The sequence below is a fragment of the Mytilus edulis genome, chromosome 11 (assembly GCF_963676685.1).
Source record: "Mytilus edulis chromosome 11, xbMytEdul2.2, whole genome shotgun sequence".
Lineage (NCBI taxonomy): Eukaryota > Metazoa > Mollusca > Bivalvia > Mytilida > Mytilidae > Mytilus > Mytilus edulis.
The window spans coordinates 71050360-71071315 of NC_092354.1; the positions used below are offsets into that span (position 1 = coordinate 71050360).

The window sequence follows — 20956 nt, forward strand, 5'->3', positions numbered from 1 at the left end:
AACGCTGCTCGTATTTCCTGTAAATTCTTAATAGTTGGAACCCTGTTGGTGTTTTCTCACCAATATCATTCATGACATGCTCAATGGGATGCATATTCAGTGACATGGGTGGCCAATATATAGTGTATGATATAAACATATGAATAAACACCAGATTAATTCACACTCAAGATAATATAGCAGTTGTTTTCCGTTTGTGTGATGTGTTTTATGTGTGGATAAAAGAAGGACGAAAGATACCAAAGGGACAGTCAAGCTCATAAATCTAAAACAAACTGACAACGCCATGGCTAAAATGGCCATAACTGTTGTACTGCAGTTTTATATACTTGTATATATACTATTCTAAGATAAGAACTGGTTACGATATAAAATGTCATATATATAAGAATATTTAAAAGTATATAAATTAACTAAGAATATAAGAAGATATAAATTTAATAACGAATTCTAGAAAACATAATATATTACATTGAAACAAGAATTTTGAATTGTTTAGATTTCTATTCACAGGATTTAGATTGATAGTTAATGTAGTAAGTATAGAAACAAAAGAATTGTTCCTTTTTCATTTGGCTTACATTTTTTCAAAGTTTTGCTTCTTTATTTTTGCTCTATTTTTTTTTTTTTTTTTGACTAGTTTCATTTGATATATAGCTTTTTTGTCTTTGCTTTTATTGTTATGTTGAATAAATGCATGCATGCTTTGGCTTACATATATAGGTAGCATATGTTATAATTTGATTTATTTATTATTATTATTTATTTTTTTTGGCTTTTTTCGTTACGCATTTTGTGTTCTAGTGTTTATATATCTAGAGAAAAGGCATGCTTTAGTCTATTTCAATGTGTGTGAATTCATAAGATCACCTTATAAGAAGTGTATATATAAACAATTGGAGGATGTGCAGGGTGCTTTTTTATACCTTTAAGACTCTATATTTCTTAAAAATAAACATTAAGATTGGAAAAAAACATGTACATTTTGTACCTTCAATACTCAAAAGGGGATAGAAATTTATACCTTAAGGTGAGCTTTTCAAAATTAATATTTAGTTTTTGATCTCAATTATAGTAAATTAACAAATTGTGTATGCTTATTTAAATCCGAAGATACATAGTGACACCTCAGAGGTTGTAGTAATGTGATAAAAACGTAAGACAAACCTGACCAGATCAGATAAGGAAGCACAAAACAATGGACATTTTGTGGTTTTAAGGTGCTTCTTGCGTGATCTCTTCTCTTTTGTCTAAACAATTATTTAATGTTTAAACCAAATTTATTAATTATAAGTTTGTAAGAAATGGTGTTTAAATATGGAGATGTAGTACATTTTCTTATGAAGATCAGTAGAAAACTTAGTCTGGCCTAATTTTGATCTATAATCAAATTGAGTTATCTCCCCTAGAACACATGTGAATCTACATTAAGATAAGAAATATCTTTGTTTCATGTTATATATTTTAAATGTGTTTCTTTTTCTTTTTTCTTTTTTCTTTTATGTATATATTTATTACAAAGCATGGATTTCTGGTATTTGGCATATATATGAATATTTTTTTTCAGGAAGTGAAATATTATGAAATCAGTCCTGATGTCTCGCATGAACTATTTTTTCCTTTGTTTTTACAAATATTATACTTCACAGTTGAAGAACAAATATCATGATGGAAGGAAAAAGCATTAAAATAATGTCCTGTAATTGTCAAGGACTTCACATGAGGGAAAAGGGGGAGATATTTTTGATTACCTTAATTCAAAAGATTTAAATATATATTGTCTGCATAATACACACTTTATAGAACAAGATGAAGTTTTGATAAAAACCCAATGGAAAGGCCATTGTGTTTTCAATTCATTTGTTTCAAACAAACGAGGAGTTGCTATACTGTATAAACATAATTTTGACTATAAAATACACAAAGTTAAAAAAAAGATGGAGATGGCTATCTGGTGGGATTGGATCTTAATATTGAAGACAGGAGATTTACTCTGATAAATGTTTATGGGCCAAATATTGATGCTCCCTGCTTCTATGACAAATTAACAGAAATTATAGATTTCTTTGGAAATCAGCTCTGTATTATTTGTGGGGACTTTAATCTTGTTCAAAATTTCAACCTTGATACCCATAACTATACAAATATAAACAATCCAAGATCCAGAGAGAAAATTTTACAAATTAAAGAATATAACAATCTGGTTGACCCATTTAGAGAAATATACCCTGATGTTAAAATGTTTACATGGAGAAGGAAAAACCCTTTTAAACAATCTAGATTAGATTTCTTTTTGATTTCTGAAAGCCTTATAGATGACATTTGTGAAGTAAACACTGGTAACAGCTACAGGTCAGATCATTCACCAGTGATTTTGACTTTACAAATAAGTGAATTTATAAAAGGCCTCTGGAAATTTAATAACTCGCCTTCGTGATCCTGAATATGTAAAACTAATAAAACAACAAATTACTAACACAGTTGAGCAATATAAAATGCCAGTGCATAGAGGGGATGCTTTACATAGTATTGATAATTTAGATAATGATTTTTCAATTAACGATCAATTGTTGTTGGAAACCCTTCTACTTGCGATTAGAGGTAAGACTATTTCTTATTCAACATTTATAAGAAGAGAAAGGACAAAACAGGAAATCCAACTCACTGAGGAGATACAAAATTTAGAAAAATGATGAAATAGAAGCCAAAAAATGTCAACTTAGAATTTTGAGACAGAACAAGGTTAAAGGTCAATATGTTAGGTCAAGAACCCAATGGATTGAAGACGGAGAGAGGCCAACGATTTTTTTTGTAATTTAGAAACACAAAACTTTGTCAATAAAACTATTTAAAAAAAACTAGTTACTGATGAAAATACTGTAGTAGAAAATCAAAAAGAAATCTTAAAACAATCAAAAATATTTTATGAGAAACTTTACAAAAGACAAGAATGCCTTAAAAAGTAAAACCTATCAAGGAAATTACCATCTTTGACAACTTGATTAAAGGATATCGAAAAAGAATCATTAGAAGGTAACATTTCTTTTGCTAAACTAATACAAACTTTGAAAAGGATGACAAATAATAAAAGTCCTGGGTCAGATGGTTTTACTTCAAAATATTTTGGATAGACATTGGAAAGTTTGTTTTGAGGTAAATAAATTTTTCATATCAGATGGGGGAAATATCTGTCACACAGAGTCAGGGAGTTATCACATGTATTCCTAAAGAAGGCAAGTCAAAACAATTCTTAAAAAAATGGCGTCCAATTACACTTTTGAATTCAACATACAAACTAGCCTCTAGTTGTGTTGCTGAAAGGATAAAGTCAGTTCTAAATAAAAATATTGATTCTGATCAAACTGGCTTTATCCCGGGTAGATTTATTGGGGAGAACTGTAGACTTATATATGATATTTTACAATTTACAAAAGAAAATGATATTCCTGGTATATTATTACTCATTGATTTTGAGAAGGCCTTTGACTCTATATCATGGGCCTTTTTTTTTTTTGAAACACTGAGGTACTTTAATTTTGGAGACTCTATTATGAACTGGATAAAAACATTTTATAACGATATTACATCTACTGTCATCTAGAACTGCTGTGCTGTCTGTCTCCTTACCTTTTCTTGCTATGTGCTGAAATATTAGGCATTTTAGTAAGAAACAGTGATGAGATCAAGGGTATTACGATAGACGATTCAGAGTATATCTTGTCTCAATATGCAGACGAGACATCACTTATTTTAGATGGGTCGTCTTCCTCGCTGGATGCATCTCTCCGTATATTACAATTCTATGCTGAGATATCTGGACTGAAAATTAACTTAGACAAAACAAACGTTATATGGATAGGTAGTGAAAAACATAGCCAAGACAAACTATTGTAAAATGGGGACTGAAATGGGGTTTCAGTACCTTCAAATTATTGGGTATCACTTTCTGTGTTGATTTCGATAGAATGTTAAATCTAAATTATTCTCCTCGAACACAAGAAAATGAAAAAATATTACATAATGGTCAAAACAGTCACTTACCCCGTTTGGTAAAATAACAATTATAAAGTCATTAATTATATCAAAATTTAATCATCTGTTCCAGTCAATCCCAGGTCCAGATAATAATATGATAAGTCAACTTAATAGTAAACTTTATTCATTCATTTGGGATGATAAGCCTGACAAAATAAAGCGGGATCTTCTATGTCAGAAATACTTCCGAGGGGGATTAAAAATGATTAATTTGAGATATTTTATACAAGGGTTAAAACTTACTTGGGTTACAAGATTATTTAAGTCAAAATCGAAATGGATTCAATTATTTACCTCCACACAAAATATAAATTTTACAAAGTTGGCTTATTTTGGAATTATTAAAAAATCAAAAAACAGATTTTGGGATGAAGTTTTTCATGCCTGGAAAACTATGTCAAAACTCAGACATCCATTTTATTTTGAGGAAGTCATTTCTACACCTTTTTGGCATAAAGAACATATTAAAATTGATAATGTCAGCGTTTCCTATAAAAATTGGGCACATCATGGGGTATGGACTGTAAATGACCTGTTAGATTAACATGGAGATATATTAACGTATGAAAATTTTGAAAGTATGTATAATTTTAAACCCATGTTTCTTCAGTTTTATGGACTTATATTTGCACTAAAAGAAGTGGCTACAAGACATTGGAATCAACACTGAAAGAGAAAAAAAACATCCGGCCATTATACCTTTTAACATTAATATTTTCTTCAAGTCCGAAAAAGGCTCAAAGGACATGCATACTATTTTAAATCAAGTAGTAGAAAAAAATGGGAAGGTATTCTTAATAAAGTTGTAGAAAAATGGAAAAAATACACTTGTGTGTTACCAAGATTTCAAAAAACACTAGGTTATGTTGGTTTCAATATAGAATTATTCATTATATTTTTGGGACAAATGTTTTACTATTTAAAATGAAGCTTGTTAATTGTAATCTGTGTACATTTTGCAAGAAAGAGTCTGAGACTATAGAACATTTACTTTGGGTTGTCATATTGTAGCCGACATTTGGCACAATCTAAATTCATGGATTTTCGATATTAAGGTTCTTATCGGAAGTCCACTTAATTTGAAAATTGTCATTTTTGGCCTCTATGAAAATTATAAACTGAATTTTATTAAGAATAAAGTTATCTTACTGACGAAGTACTTTATTTACAGATGTAAGATGCAAGATATAAAACCTAATATAAAAGGTCTTCAAAATTACATAAAAGAAAACTTGATTTTAGAGAAACATATTTCTTCAAAATACTTAAGTTTGGAAGAACACAACTTGTACTGGAACCCCTGGGCTAAGGTTATTGATTAAATTGATACATGTATGTATATGAGCATTTGAAATTATTTGTACACTGTTATACCATACCATATGTATGCTCATATATTTCTTGCACTACTATTATTATATGAATGAAAATGTTATTACTATATGTAATCCATAGATTTCTAAGTGTTAGTTCATAGAATGCTTACTATGCTTATTTATTTCATGTGCTTGCTTATTGTGCCACAAGATAAATATATGTTGATAATTGTAAATTCATGAAGAAAAAAATGAATTATAAAAAAAAAATTGCTGATCCACGAGTTATATTCCTAAAGTAGTTCGTGGATATTTTCGTCTTATTGCATGCTTTTCTGTCTTTGTTTTACAAGGGTTTACCCGGAAATTGCAGTGATGCGATGTCTGTTTGACATGAGACAACTATCAAACCATAGTTGAAACCATATATAAACCATGTTTAAATATTTTTATAGAATTCTAAGAAAACCAATATATCAACACAAATAAATATCTATATAGAAAAGAAGTATTCAAGAAAAAAGAATAGAAAGTATTAATAAAAGCAATCACACTAATTTTGAAATCCTAGAGAATGTGATTCATTTCTATGATGTTCGAATGCATGGATGTGTATACTTGAAATATTTTCATTGCAACTGCTGAACTTATCGTATATAGGTTTATATTTATAATGATCAAAAACCAAAACATAAAACGAGGCCTTTTCGGATCCTTTACCACAAATGGTACCAGCAAATAGTCCAAAAACAAATAAATGTTTCTTAGATCATACCGGCTTTAACAAAATCGAGAATGGAAATGGAGAATGTGCCATAGAGACAACTATCCGACCATAGTTGAAACCATACTATATAAACCATGTTTAAATATTTTTATACAATTTTAAGAAGACCAATTTATCAACACAAATAAAAGATAAAACTTAAACCGTAGTGTTATTCACATGTTTATCGTTTAGTTTCTTTTTTAACCTAAATTGACCTTAATTTTTTCTCCTTCACCCCCTTCTCCCAAGCTAAAGTCATATAAAGGTTATTTTAGGGTAACGCATTAGTTACGGTTACATCAAGTTTGTCGTAAGCAGTTATACATTCCCCATTTCCATAGATTTTTATCTAATTTATAATTTAATTCTTAATTCCATTTTAAACCGTTGAAAACCATGAAAAATCGTTGATACGTCGGTCACATAACTAAAATGATGTAAATAGGCTTATAACAAAATAACGTCAGCCAATCAGAAGACGAATAACATCCAACATTCAATTATATCATATTAGGCCTCTTATTTTCAATCAGTTACTGTATTTTTTATACGTTTACTTTACGTGATTTTGACTACATACATAACGAGCAAAAATGACTAAATAATGGTTTCGACAATTTGAGCATTTACGTAAAAATGAAAAATCGGATATGATACGTTCATGTTCATTACATTTTTCCATAGAAGGATGAACGTGTTAATTCATTAAAATATTACAAGTGAAAAATGTTATAGCAGGTTTATAACATACTGTTCGATTTATATATGTTTATATTATCTACAGGAAAAGACAACAAAGGCAAACATTTTATATTTGGTTTTATGAATAACGTCGTTGGAAGTATACAAGAGGTATTTATTACCACCGACTGTAGGTGTAATGTTACGGTCAATATATCAACTACTCTTTACGACCCTGGTTTCTTTAAAATTGTAAATCTTAAAAGGCATGGTGTATACAACGTTACATTTAATCCTAAAATTCAGAGTATACAGGGTACAGAACTGAGCAACAAAGGTATAGAAATCATAGCAAACGAAGAAATAACTGTATATGCTGTTAACAAGGCTTTTGGTGCATCAGACGCGTTTGTTTTCCAACTTGACACACTTGGCTATAACTATTATGTGTTAACATGGAGCAATTCGGCAGAATTTATGATTATTGCAACAGAAGAAAACACAAATATTAACATTATTGTTGCTAATGAGACATACATTAGATATAATAACATACGCTATTCAGCAGGAAAAACATTGAAGATCAACATGAATAAATTCCAAACGTTTCATGTGTATGACGGTCCAGACTATACCGGGACGAGAGTCACTTCCAATGAGCCTATAACTGTAATAAGTGGAGCATCATGTACCAAAATAGGTTTAGCATGCGATCATCTTTCATCTCAAATGACACCAGTAGAAACATTCGGTAATACCTTTGTTACTATCAATATGCCAAACTGTAAAAGTCCTGTAAACCTTAAAATTGTAGCGAGTGAGAATAATACAGATATTAATATTACCGGTAAAGCTCAATTTAGTTTGGTCGCAGCAGGGGATAAATATCTGTTTCGAATAACAGACCAATCTTCCAGAGTTGTTTCCAGTTCTAAGCCTATTGCAATTGCATTTTTTTTTCGGAAGGGGGTTGCGGATTGCCAAATGGTGATACATCCATGATTCTTTTGCAACCCATCCAACAATTTGCTGCCGACTATACATTTACAACAATCGAATACCCAACAAAACCATTTCATGATGCACTTACAATTGTAATTCCTGAATCAAAAATTGGTGGTCTTATATTGGATGGAAAAAATATCTCTGCAAAATGGAGACCGATAGATGGGAGTTATGACTTGCGAATAACAGACATAAATGTCACAAAAGGTGCACATACAGTTTATCACGTTAATCCTATAGTCATATTTCTAGCAGTGTCGACAGGACTTGCACCATATAATTCGTATGGATACTCCTCTGGACAACGTTTAGCGCCAATAAATAGTGTAAGTTTTATCAATGAGAATTACATTGCTATCTTTATGATTAAACTCATCATAAATACCAGGATTGAAACAGAAACAGTATATTTACACCTAACGCGCGTTTCTTCTAAAAAGACTCATCAGTGACGCTCGAATAAAAAAAGAGATAAAAAGGCCAAATAAAGAAAAAAATTGAAGTACATAATATAGATAACTGCTTTATATTCCAAGTTGTGTAAATATCAAAAGACACTGTATGTTTCAAAAATAAATCTACAGTAGAGTACAACGTTTTTGTTGTATTTGTTTTTATTTTTGACTAAATTACATCTTAGATATAGGAAGATGTGGTGTGAGTGCCAATGAGACAACCTTCCATCCAAATAACAATTTATAAAAATAAATCATTATAGGTCAATGTAGTATATTTAGTTTTTTTTAGACATGGTAAATTGCCAAATGAAAAAAAGAACATACAATAAATTTCGTATATGCATGTTTTTGGTATAATGTATGTATCACAGGTTTTACCACCAACATTTATTTTTTTCATTTGGCAATTTACCATGTCTAAAAAAAACTAAATATACTACATGGACCTATAATGATTTATTTTTATAAATTGTTATTTGGATGGAAGGTTGTCTCATTGGCACTCTGAATTTTAGGATTAAATGTAACGTTGTATACACCATGCCTTTTAAGATTTACAATTTTAAAGAAACCAGGGTCGTAAAGAGTAGTTGATATATTGACCGTAACATTACACCTACAGTCGGTGGTAATAAATACCTCTTGTATACTTCCAACGACGTTATTCATAAAACCAAATATAAAATGTTTGCCTTTGTTGTCTTTTCCTGTAGATAATATAAACATATATAAATCGAACAGTATGTTATAAACCTGCTATAACATTTTTCACTTGTAATATTTTATGAATTAACACGTTCATCCTTCTATGGAAAAATGTAATGAACATGAACGTATCATATCCGATTTTTCATTTTTACGTAAATGCTCAAATTGTCGAAACCATTATTTAGTCATTTTTGCTCGATCGCGATATCACCAATGAAAGTAAATATGTTTCACGGATGCTTTCCTTGCTTCAGCATTTACTTTTTATGAGCAGTACAAACTTTATATCATACCGGTCCTTCCTATGGAGAGTGGTCATGATTAATAAATGCAAATGTAAATCTTTTTATAATTTTAAAATTTTGTCTTGATGTCAGTCCGATTTTTAAATGATTTCTCTGTTCCATGCAAATATGAACAATTATTTAAATACATAAACATTTATTTAAGTATGCAACTACATGTATGTCCGGTATTGGTCAAAGTTATTACTATTAACCAGCTTTAATTATTACACTTCCTTAGAATATTTTCTAAATTGTGTTAATGTTATTAGTTAAACAAACACATTTAATATACATATTAAATTAACAAGGAATGTATTACCTTCAGAACAATACATGTATGGCAGCTCCAAACAAACAACAATAATAAAAATCACCAGTCGCTGCAACTCTAACATGTTCGTTTGTTTTAATGATCTTTTCTGAGCCTTTATGCATGGTTTTCATATATGTACTGTGTGTATTTCGAAATGACGAAAAGATATAAAGTCAACAAGGCTATCTTAAAGTAATCAGTATAATTTTGAATCAAGGAAGTTCAGAAAGTTGATCTATCAGAGATCTTTATGCAGTCTGCTGTAAGTGTGTGTAAATGTAAATATATATCCCAAAAGCTAAACTATAAAGCATTAAGTACAGATCAGAATATTTAGATTAAAAATATATGGTAAGGTGAAATTGCAAATAACACGTTCTTGTGGAATAAAACAAATATTTCGAAATGAAAATGTAGCTGAAAGGTTGTTAGATAAACGATGCAAGTGTTTCTTATTATCATATTTCAAATACATCAACAGAAATAAAAACAGGCTGATAATAATCATAATGAGAAAGCAAAACGTTCTCAATATCTTTTTATCTGTCAATAAAGCAAGTTATGAAATGTATTGTTAATGAAATTGGCTTTTACCAATAGTGTATAACGTTTAGTAATGCTGCGAATGTACAAAAGGAAACAGATGTGAGGTAACATCAACAAATTCAGACAAATTAAAATAATGAAATATAAATAGAAGGATATGTTTTCCATTCTTTTGGAATTTCAACTAAATATAAAGAACTAGGTCTCCCTTCTTTTTTTGTAGTGTCCTTACAAAAAAATATTGTTTCTGTCTATTGCTCTTTACAACTGTTTTCAAAATAACAAAGGATACAAAAGATTGAAGTAAAAATATTCTTCGGAGTTTCTTCTAAAGTATGATAATTCCTCTTTCAGGGTTGGGAATCCGATAAGAACAATACAATCATCCAAGAATTCTTTGATACATTTAATTTGGTCACTTTTTTCTTGCTATACTATGAATGAAATTAAATTATCTACACTTAATCATAGAATTCGTATTGTTATTCAACTTAGAGACGAATTCAAACACGTATTTCAATAATAAAAAAAAGGTTCAGCACATCGTAGAAATTACAGTGTTTTCATTAAACATCTACCCTTTACAATTGACATCATCAAACTGAATTTTAACATGTTTAATAGTACTGACAATATATGTAATGCGTTTGGAAAACGTGTGTTTAAACAACCATGCTGTATTCCGAAAGGAAAAATGTGTCCCTATTTTCCAAAGGTTTCTCCTTTTTCCTTCTATGCACACATGTATACTCGATTTTGGCAGGAAGAAGAAAAGAACAAGACTTTATAACAAAATAGAAGGGATAACATTATTAGCTTTTTAATTTCAAAACTTTCCATATATATGTAGTAACATTGCAGCAAATTTTGCGATATCCGGAAACATTCACATCTTTACTTCAAGACCATCATGTACAATTTGTAAAGTTGATAGGGATATTACTTAACAAGAGGTTACTAACTGCAAATAAACTGATTTAGAAAAAAGGACACGGCGTTCGTTAACGTAAACCTGGTTCATCAACTTTCAGCTCATACTTGGCAACGTTTTATAAAGTAAGTAGAAGCTGGAAGCTTTTTAATACCGAATGAGTTTGGATATGCACGGAAAGTTTGTATATGGATGCTAATGTGAGGGAAATTTGTAATTTCAAAATTAAAATCGTCTCGTTTGTCATAAACTGTGGTACCTTGATATTCCATGTATAAGTCTAAAAATGAGGTGGAGGTAGCATTCTAATTTTTTTATGACGTCAACAACAACAAATTATTTAAAACAGCTAAATTTTTCTTGATTTAGGACATGTGGTATAGAGCGAATGCGACGGAAAAAAAGACCTCCTTTCAACATTATGTTCGTTTTGACATTATTATATCTCACTCGAATAATACGATTGTCGATTCATGCGGTCTATGTTTTCCTTCCCTTAATGTGGATAAAATCCAGTCGTGTTTGTCGATCTTTGCAAAAATTTCTCTATTTTGAACCTACATGGGACATAAATTATTAAATATCAACGCTTTGAAAAAACTGTAACAAAAACCATTCCTTATGCGAAAGACGAACCTAAATGGTGATTTTTTACGTTTTTTAATTCTTGGTGTAAATGATTGATTTGGTATCGGTCAACAGCTATGAATTTCACAAAGATTGAAAAAAAGTGTTTTATCTCAAATTAGTAATCTTAACATGACTGACATAATTCGTTAAACAACATTTGAAACTATTGGACAAAGCTATTACTGCCGTAGCTAGGACTTCCTTGTATATTTAACTAATGCAGGTCAATAGTAAGTAAAATTAATCAAATAACGTCAAGTTTTTTCTTCAATATCTTATCACAGTGCATTTCTCTATATCATTTTATCGATGTTGTGCTATTTGTATTTAACACAACAGATAAAAGCCTTCTGAATTGCCCGATTAGTGTTTGTAATGTTATTTGAATAAAATATATTTGTCTGTATGATTTGTCCAGTTCAAACTTTAAATGTCAAAAAAAGATTAAAACTTCAATTCTTTATCGGTTTGCAGTACTTTTTGGGATCTTTAATTCTCTGATGAAGAAGACAAATATTCTTCGATCGTATACTTTTGAAGTTTTTTGTACTCTATAAATGATTCTTATAAATAATGGTAAAGACCTCCGATGGTTGCAAAATAATTTCATATAACTTTAATTCAGCTTTTACTTTAATATTATTTTTCATAAAGCTATATATTTCAATATTGGGAGTGGATGTTAAATCACACTGCAGTTGCATCATTCATAGCAGAGACTCTTACATTGTTGAAGGACCCGTGTATGCTCCTTCTGATGATATTGTCTATGTCATACCTTCAAGTTGATGTTTCCCTATTTAATCGATCTACGAGATTGGACATCATTTGAACTTTGTTTCCTCTGCTTAAAGACTAACCATCTCATTTCTGTTTTAATTTGATTATGACTTCTTTTTTTTTAGTTATATATATTTATTAAAACCTTTTAGTAGGGTGCCCAATCAACAAATTTGATCGATTTGCCTTAACGGAATAACATACGGCTATATTTTATATCATTGGAAAGAGGAGAACAAACCTCACCGAAATACTGTTGTCGTCGTTGTCTGCTGTGGTCACGTTTTTGTAAAACAGGATCAAAGGTCAAAGCAAAAATTCCAGAAAAATGCAAAGTCACATTTAGATAGCTTGTTTCTCATAAATGCGTTCTCAACTAAAATTTCAAATTCTCATGTACAGTTTTTTTCATACATTCCGTGAAATAACTAGGAAATAGCATATGTCAATGAAAAGATGCTAATTTTGAATAATTTGTGAAAGTATTTCTCAATTTTTTAATTGCTTTCACATTTTGCATAAGGTAGCTTCTTTTTATAGTACATATGCTGTCTGTTCGATTTTATATGCTTCCAGCATTAAAATTTGATGTAGATGCTGTTGTTAAAAAATAATGTACTGGAGCATCTTACTTTTACTAGGATGCTAGTTTTGCATATATATTTTTTTTTTAAATATTTTTTTATTTTTGGGGGATGCTGGATTTCCTATATATTGAAATGCTGGCATCCAGTCATATTGGGATGCTGGCATCCGGTTTTATTGAGATGTTGGCATCCCGTTTTATTGGGATGCTGGCATCCCGTTATATTGAGATGCTGGCAACCCGTTTTATTGGGATGCTGGCATTCCGTTTTATTGGGATGCTGGCATCCCGAAAAAGCTGGATGCTGGCATCAAAAAATGTAGGAGTGCAGACATCGCAAAATATGCGAATGCAGTAATCCTACAAGTTCTGTTTTATATACTGTTGGCCGAATTTCTATGGATGTACTCCAATGCATAATTTTGTGTAATGCAAAAAATAAAACAACAACAAAAATCCGTTTGTTGTTTTCCTCCCAACACTTACTAATGACGTCAGGGATATTATGATGTAAGAGGTGTTTTACCATCATGCGTAGAGATTCATGCAGAGACAGTAAACATGATAAAAAATCAAATCTCAAGAATCACTTATACCGATATAAATATTTTTGAAAAGTAATTAAAACAGGTAACCCTTTTAATATTCTCTTAATTATTTATTAGTTTTTCTTATGTTTAATACTGAAAGCGCTTGCACTATTTTTCTACGCTAATTGCGGCAAATCCCACCTGCATTACGTCATGTAAAAAAGAATGTTTAAAATCGGCGAAGTGGACATGGTTGCAAGGGGAAGGACGAAAAACACTTCTTTGGCCAGCATGCCGCAATTTATTATCATTTTGATATAGCAGAAACATATACGCAATAGAACGCTACTCATACAGGTAAGACAAAGTAGATTTGCTTATATTTTACATGCACTTCGTAGTCCGAGATTTCTCAGATTTAACCATTCATAAGGAATATTCTATATACTCAGTTCGACAACGTACTGTGTGTCTGTAATGGTTTCATATATATATTATCAGATGTCAAATTTTTCTATAGGAGACGATTTGACTTGTGCCCGTCCGAGATTACTCTGACGTCCTACGCTCATGGGCCTAGCTTGTCTTGCAAAACAGCTGTTTGAAGTCCGAGCAATCTCGGACGCATTTCAGTGACTTGATACGCCAGCCGGATAATATAATTCTGATTACTTCCAGAGGGAAAATTACAGGCTTAAATGGTTAGGCAACAATGATTTATGTCAGTCGCCAGTTTCTCCCATGTCGTCGGGGAGGGATGCACTTCGATCCGTTTGTGGTAGCCAATGGTGATTCCAGAACTTTCTATAAATGGGATTTGGGGAGAGGGCACTGACTGCCATAACAAAGGACCCGCTAAAGTCATCTTTTAGTGTTTACCTGTATAATAAACCAAATTTTTCACACGAAAAAGGAGGGGGGCTGAATCCGCCTATGGTAGCGATGAGCCTCCAAGACAGACATACTTTAATGTGACTATTAGAGTTTTTACCATTTTTTACATTGAGTCTATGAGAGAGAAATTATGACTGTAACAGTGCTTAGTGCCAAATTACAAAAAAACTTGAAGGAAGACTATTTCTATATTAGGGTAGGTATGGAAATAGGAAATACACATATATATTTTTTATTTTGCCTTATGGAAATATGTACTTTTTCATGAAGTTATGAATAGTTTTTACAAAAAATATGATCGACATAAACCCCACCGAGACGATTAACCACCATCAATATGGCCACATGTGGCCAGTAAAAATATTGGGTCCGCAAAATTAATTTGTTTACCCCTAGACAACCTATAAGTATAAGAAAACCATTAAAATGCATCACTGGTAAGAGTCCTTTGAGTTCAAGAAAAATAAAGTATGAAAAACTTAATTTCAGATTGATTTTCGGTCTTTTTTTTTTTGCAAGGGTCTAAAACCAGTCAACTTGTGCTCTTGAGATTACTCTGAGTCTTGATTTCCTACGCTCATGGGCCTAGCTTGTCTTGCAAAACAGCCGTATGAAGTCCGAGTAATATCTGAGTAATGGTATGAATGCTAATGAGACAACTCTGCACCGGACTGAGACCAAACAATATAGCACTAATATGACTACACAGTTTACAATTAAATGTCAGCATATGGCCTCCAACAATGAACAAAACTCATACTGCATAGTCATATATGAATCAGATTGAATGTAAAATTTGAAATACTATGTTTTAAAAGAAAGAAACGCTTATCATACATAACAGATTTACCGATTTCAAAATAAATTTACTCTAATATCTATATATACATTTTGGACTTAGCTTACTGGCAGGAATTAATAATAATAGGTTACATGTATAGTTTTATGGGTCAAGCTAGTCCTACAAATATGCCTCGGAGTCATCTTTTTATAAATGATTTTAAGCTGATATTTTCGTGATTTCTTTCTTTTTATACGACCCCATGAGCATATCAGATTTGAAAATTGTAGTCCTGATGTCATCATATATAAATGTATTGTCTCGAGACCACAATAGTCAATAACATGTATACATCATGTCTTACATAATGGTAATCAAATTCAGAAAAATAACATTAAAATTGGCTAATTATTGGAAACTTACCGGTAGTACATTGACATAGTTTTATAAATATCAAATTGTTGACATCAGCATTCACATGGTCAACTAGCACTATACAATTCAGACTCAGTTTGTTGGTCAAGTATACATTTCACACTCTGACCTATGATGTCACATTCTCAATATGCATTAAACTGGCCACTGGACATGAACAAAGACAAAAAATATAATCTTCCCGGCATTCATCAGTAGCTTTTTTTTCATGTTTACTTGATCATGTTATTTGTTTTCATATGCATTCAACACACATCAAAACCTTAGGAAATGTACTGGGTGTTATATTGGTGGATTAATACTAAAATTCAATTGATTAGGAAGCAGCATTTAAATTCGTATGTCATAATGAAAAATGTTTGCAAGGTTGAGATGCCAGAATCCCTATATTTTGAGAAGCCAGCATCCGGATATTTTGGTATGTCAGCATCTAGATATATTGGGATACCAGCATCCCGATATATTGAGATGCCAGCATCCCGATATTTTGGGATGCCAGCATCCCGATATTTTGGGATGCCAGCATCCAGATATTTTCGGATGCCAGCATCCAGATATATTGAGATGCCAGCATCCCGATATTTTGGAATACCAGCATCCAGACATTTTTGGATGCCAGCATCCGAATATTTTGGGATGCCAGCATCCGGATATTTTGGGATGCCAGCATCCGGATATTTTGGGATGCCAGCATCCGGATATATTTGGATGCTAGCATTCGGATATATTGGGATGCCAGCATCCGGATATTTTGGGATGCCAGCATCCAGATATGTTGGGATGTCAGTTTCCGGATATGTTGGGATGCCAGAATCTATAAATAATTGGAAGCCAGCATCCAAACGTTGAGGTATTCAATATGAAATTAAAAGAAATACATCAGCATCTATCAAAGGTGAAGATGCAATTTTTATCTTTTTCTTCATTATCCGCAGACACTTTTTTGAAATATGCTATGTACAGAAATAAGAAGTGCTTTTTATACAAAACAATTTCACAACTACAAAAGTTATTAATATAATCGAGAGAGCATTCATAATCTTTAAGATCCAATAAAATTCATTATGTAGCATCTACTATTCATAGAAATAAATGAATCAGTATGATTTTTGGTAAAATGAGCATATGTTGATACTTAAACAAATGCAGTATAGTAGAAATATTCCGAATATGGAACATGGCCGTAACATTTTCTCTGGACATTGAAAAATTTAGTAGAATACAACATAATTTAACCTTAAAAATTCAAAAATTGTCAAAAAATTCTCTTTAAGCATATGAGAATTACAAATTTTAGTTGAGAACACATTCATACATATATGCGTTTGGAGCACAATAAAAACAACTTATCTATAGAAAAATATCATTTGTATCGACATTTAGAACTTATTTTAAATTTTTATCGCCAAAAATGACTTTTTTTTGCATATAGGGTGTAAATTTGAAATTTTCAAACAGCTGTTAAATAACAGTGACCTTGACCTATTTCAATTTCTAAATTTGAATTTTTTTTATTCAATTCATTACAAGAAAGATCTCAAGATATTTTTAAGATCTTAACTTTAATAATTTGTCGAAAACGAAATATGTTTTTCACGTCTTTTGATAGTAAGGTGTTAGTCAATTTCTAGGTAAATATCAAATTTCTGTTATTGGGTTTGAAAGAGTATATATATATATGATTTGTTTCGAAATTTATGTAACATTAACGTCAAACTCGGTTGAATATAAAGCTCTGTGTGTAGCTTTGCTTTACAGAAGAAAAAATTGATGCAAACGGAAAAAAAAGGGGGGTTAAAGTTAAAACTAAACGTCTATTAGAAACAGGTAAAACACCTCATCCTACATATGCAGATGACTAAATGAACAACAATTGGCTATAACATTTACAAGTATTCCAAAAATTTGATAAGGTAGAGGAATTAGTACAGCACCAATGTATTTTACAAACAATTGCAAAAGGCATGGGAAACCAAAGGGACATTTAAAACTGGAAGACATGAAAATGAAGACAAGCTGACAACAGCATTGGAAAACACTAAAAAAAAAGGACAAATGCAAATAAAAAATTATGATCGAAGCTAGTATTACCTTCTACGTTCTATGGTCTCCTGTAGTTAAAGCCCACCAACCACGTCAAGGTCAGAGACCATATAACATTTTTATTTTTGTTGTTTTTTTTTTACATATCTTTCCTCACTAGATAGATTACTACATTTCCCACGATTTCAAAATTGAGAAGATGTTATATTTATTGTTTAGAAAGGATTATTGACTGCTTAATTTTCATCCGATAGCTAACAAAGATTCATAAGGCACAAACAGAAAAATGAAATTTTATACATCTTCATCTTGGTGGTCATCAGAGTTTCTAACTGCAACCAAAGGAGTATTTACATTTTGACAGATGTATGTCATTTGCCTGACATGGGCATTAATTTGTACATGATACATTTTGTTCGAAGCAAATGCAAACTAAATCGTGCAGAAATTCATATGACATCTGTCCTTCAAGATAGACTGGAACAAGTCATTCTTCTTTTTTCATCCGAACTGAATAGGCAAATGTAGGGTAGTTTTGCTATTTGGGACATCAAATTTATGTCTGGAGTATTATATATATATTGTTAAAAGTAAATCCACAAGGAAAGTTTGACAAGGGGGATTTTTCAAATTGTAAATTTGGGAATGGAAATGAGGAATGTATCAAAGAGACAACAACCCGACCATAGAACAGACAATTTAGCCAATATAACGCTCAATTTGTTTAGGTCACAATAATCTATTTGGAGTTTTGACTTGAGATTATTCAACGAACAACAAGATCCCGAGCTATATCTATATATTTATTGATGTCACAATTAAAAAAGGTTTGACAAATCGGTGAAATCAGTTGTATTGTCCCTCAAGACTTAAAAACAGTGTGCTTAACAGGGATGACATTGTATTGCATCATCTTAAAACATGTGCGGCTGGTAGAATGTTACAGATGGCAAACGCGATACTTACATGTTTCGTGGACAGGTATTTAGCGGGGTAAATCGTGTGTGCAAGTTAAAGTGCCTGTTAGAAACCAATGCTCATGCGTATGCTGCATGGAGGGGAAGTAATGAACGAATAAGATAAGAACATTTGTATCTTGTGACATTATTATTATCCTACCACGTACCCTTGATGCCTTTCACACCGAACTCTTTGTCTACATGAATGGCATGTAAAATAATGCAAGCATGCATCTACGTTATCGGGGGTATAATATAATTTTTAAATAGTCCTTCTGATCAGATGAAGGGTCCTTCAAAGTGCTAGCTAGATAAATGACTTCCTCATGTATCAGAATAACTGATGATCTACCATGATGCTGAATAATTTATTCGACAAGAAATCTTAATAAAATCAGCTGGTTCTCACTGACTCAAAACAAATTTCTAGTCAGGAATTTGACGACCTTCTCTTTATGACCTGAAACACTTTTACAGACGAACAAGAACTTGATTCAGCTTTAAAATAACTGCAGTTATGTCTGCCTGTGTAAGCAAAAATGGTGGTACAATATTTTGTAATCATCCGTACGAAAAAAAGGGACGAAAGATACCAGAGGGTCAGTCAGACTTACAAATCGAAAATAAACTGACAACGCCATGGCTTAAAATGAAAAAGACAAACAGACAAACAATAGTACACATGACACAACATAATAACTAACTAAACAATAAGCAATACGAACCCCACCAAAAACTAGGGGTGATCTCAGGTGCTCCTGAAAGGTAAGTAGATCCTGCTCCACATGTGGCACCCGTCATGTTGCAAGATGCAATATACTAAAATATACATGATCTTTTCGTGCTCCGGTCCCAGAGCCCGATAAAGCTTTTGTTTACGCTAATTCCTCGCATATTAATTAGCAATTCAGTACCCTAAGATATAACACACTGTATTGTATTTTATTCCTACATCTTTTAGGGCTTGATGGGCATAGTTCAATAGGACTGTGAATGTCTGCCATATTCCGGTTCTGAAACGTGACCGAATGATTTGATTTGTATATTACAATTAAAACAAAACTATATATTCAAAAAAACAATCAAAGTTATAAAAACCAACAAAAAAAATATTTCCTAAAACAAAACAACGATATTAAAACTAATTGGACTATTCAAAACATACAAATCGACCATACAACAAGTAAAAAAAAGTAAAAAAGAAAAAATGAAGTTATTGACAATTGTCCTAGTAAATGATAACGGCACGAGAAAAGACGTGTTTGAATCAAGGCAGAATTATCACTAAATTTGTGTTTTAAATTGCTATTTTCTTCTCATTGATAAACATTACACGAAAGATATTTAGTACACATATGAACTATGTCTTATTGATGTTATCAGAGTAAAAATCCCGTGAAAGTAATACGCAATTAATTTTCTTTCGTTAAAAATGTAGTAAACTTCAGCTAAAAAAACAGTCTTACATGAAATACTTATACTTAAAGTATATAAATCTTTTCAACTTTCGTTATATGATAAATTTAATTGTAAAGCTAAATGACAAGTATCATTTGAACAAATAACACAGAAAACAATAATTCTATTTTTCGTTTTGAAGATGGCCTGTATGAGGAGGTATTTTGGGGTCACCTAAGAAACCACAAAATTTTGAAAAACGTGACCACGGTAGCATACAACGACATTCATGAAGATATAATGATTTTCCAATAGTTTGCATATAAATATAGCCATGTGTTGTCCGTTAACTTAAACTCGTTAGCTAGATGTCTTTTTCGATACTGGGCACCCTACTATGTACAGTTGTTAGTTTAAAACATCGATTACTGGTACCTTATCCCGGCCTAGTTAACATAAGTAATGATATTTTTATATTCAAGAGTTAGTGATCATTAGTTATATTCATTAAATAAATATAATATACCATTATCAAATGATATGATCAAATAAGCCGTAATACGAATAAATCAACATGTGCAATACTGAAAACGTTCCACTGTCGATACAAATCAAGATTTAATATTGAAAAAAACAGGACCACCACTGAAAAAAGCATCAAAAAAGCCGTATTGGCACATGGACTAATACGGGACTATCACTTCCGGTTTTCATTTTTCTTACGCCATTACTTAACTTTGAAAGTATCTTAATGCATACAAACATTAGACTAAGTATTATATTCTTAAATTTTAAATCATTAAATAAACAGGTTAAATGATGTGCAATGTTCTCTAACGTCTTAAAGTTTTGAAACGAAAAAAAACCAGGT

The 20956-nt window shown here is 31.4% G+C and overlaps 1 protein-coding gene across 1 annotated transcript; it reads left to right on the forward strand.

The window, feature by feature from the left end:
* The first annotated feature begins 16033 nt into the window (after nucleotides 1-16033).
* On the forward strand, nucleotides 16034-16534 carry LOC139494554 (small proline-rich protein 3-like). The gene has a single exon (XM_071282714.1). It carries the CDS (start codon nucleotides 16034-16036, stop codon nucleotides 16532-16534), a length of 501 nt encoding a protein of 166 aa, XP_071138815.1.
* Nucleotides 16535-20956: the final 4422 nt, after the last annotated feature.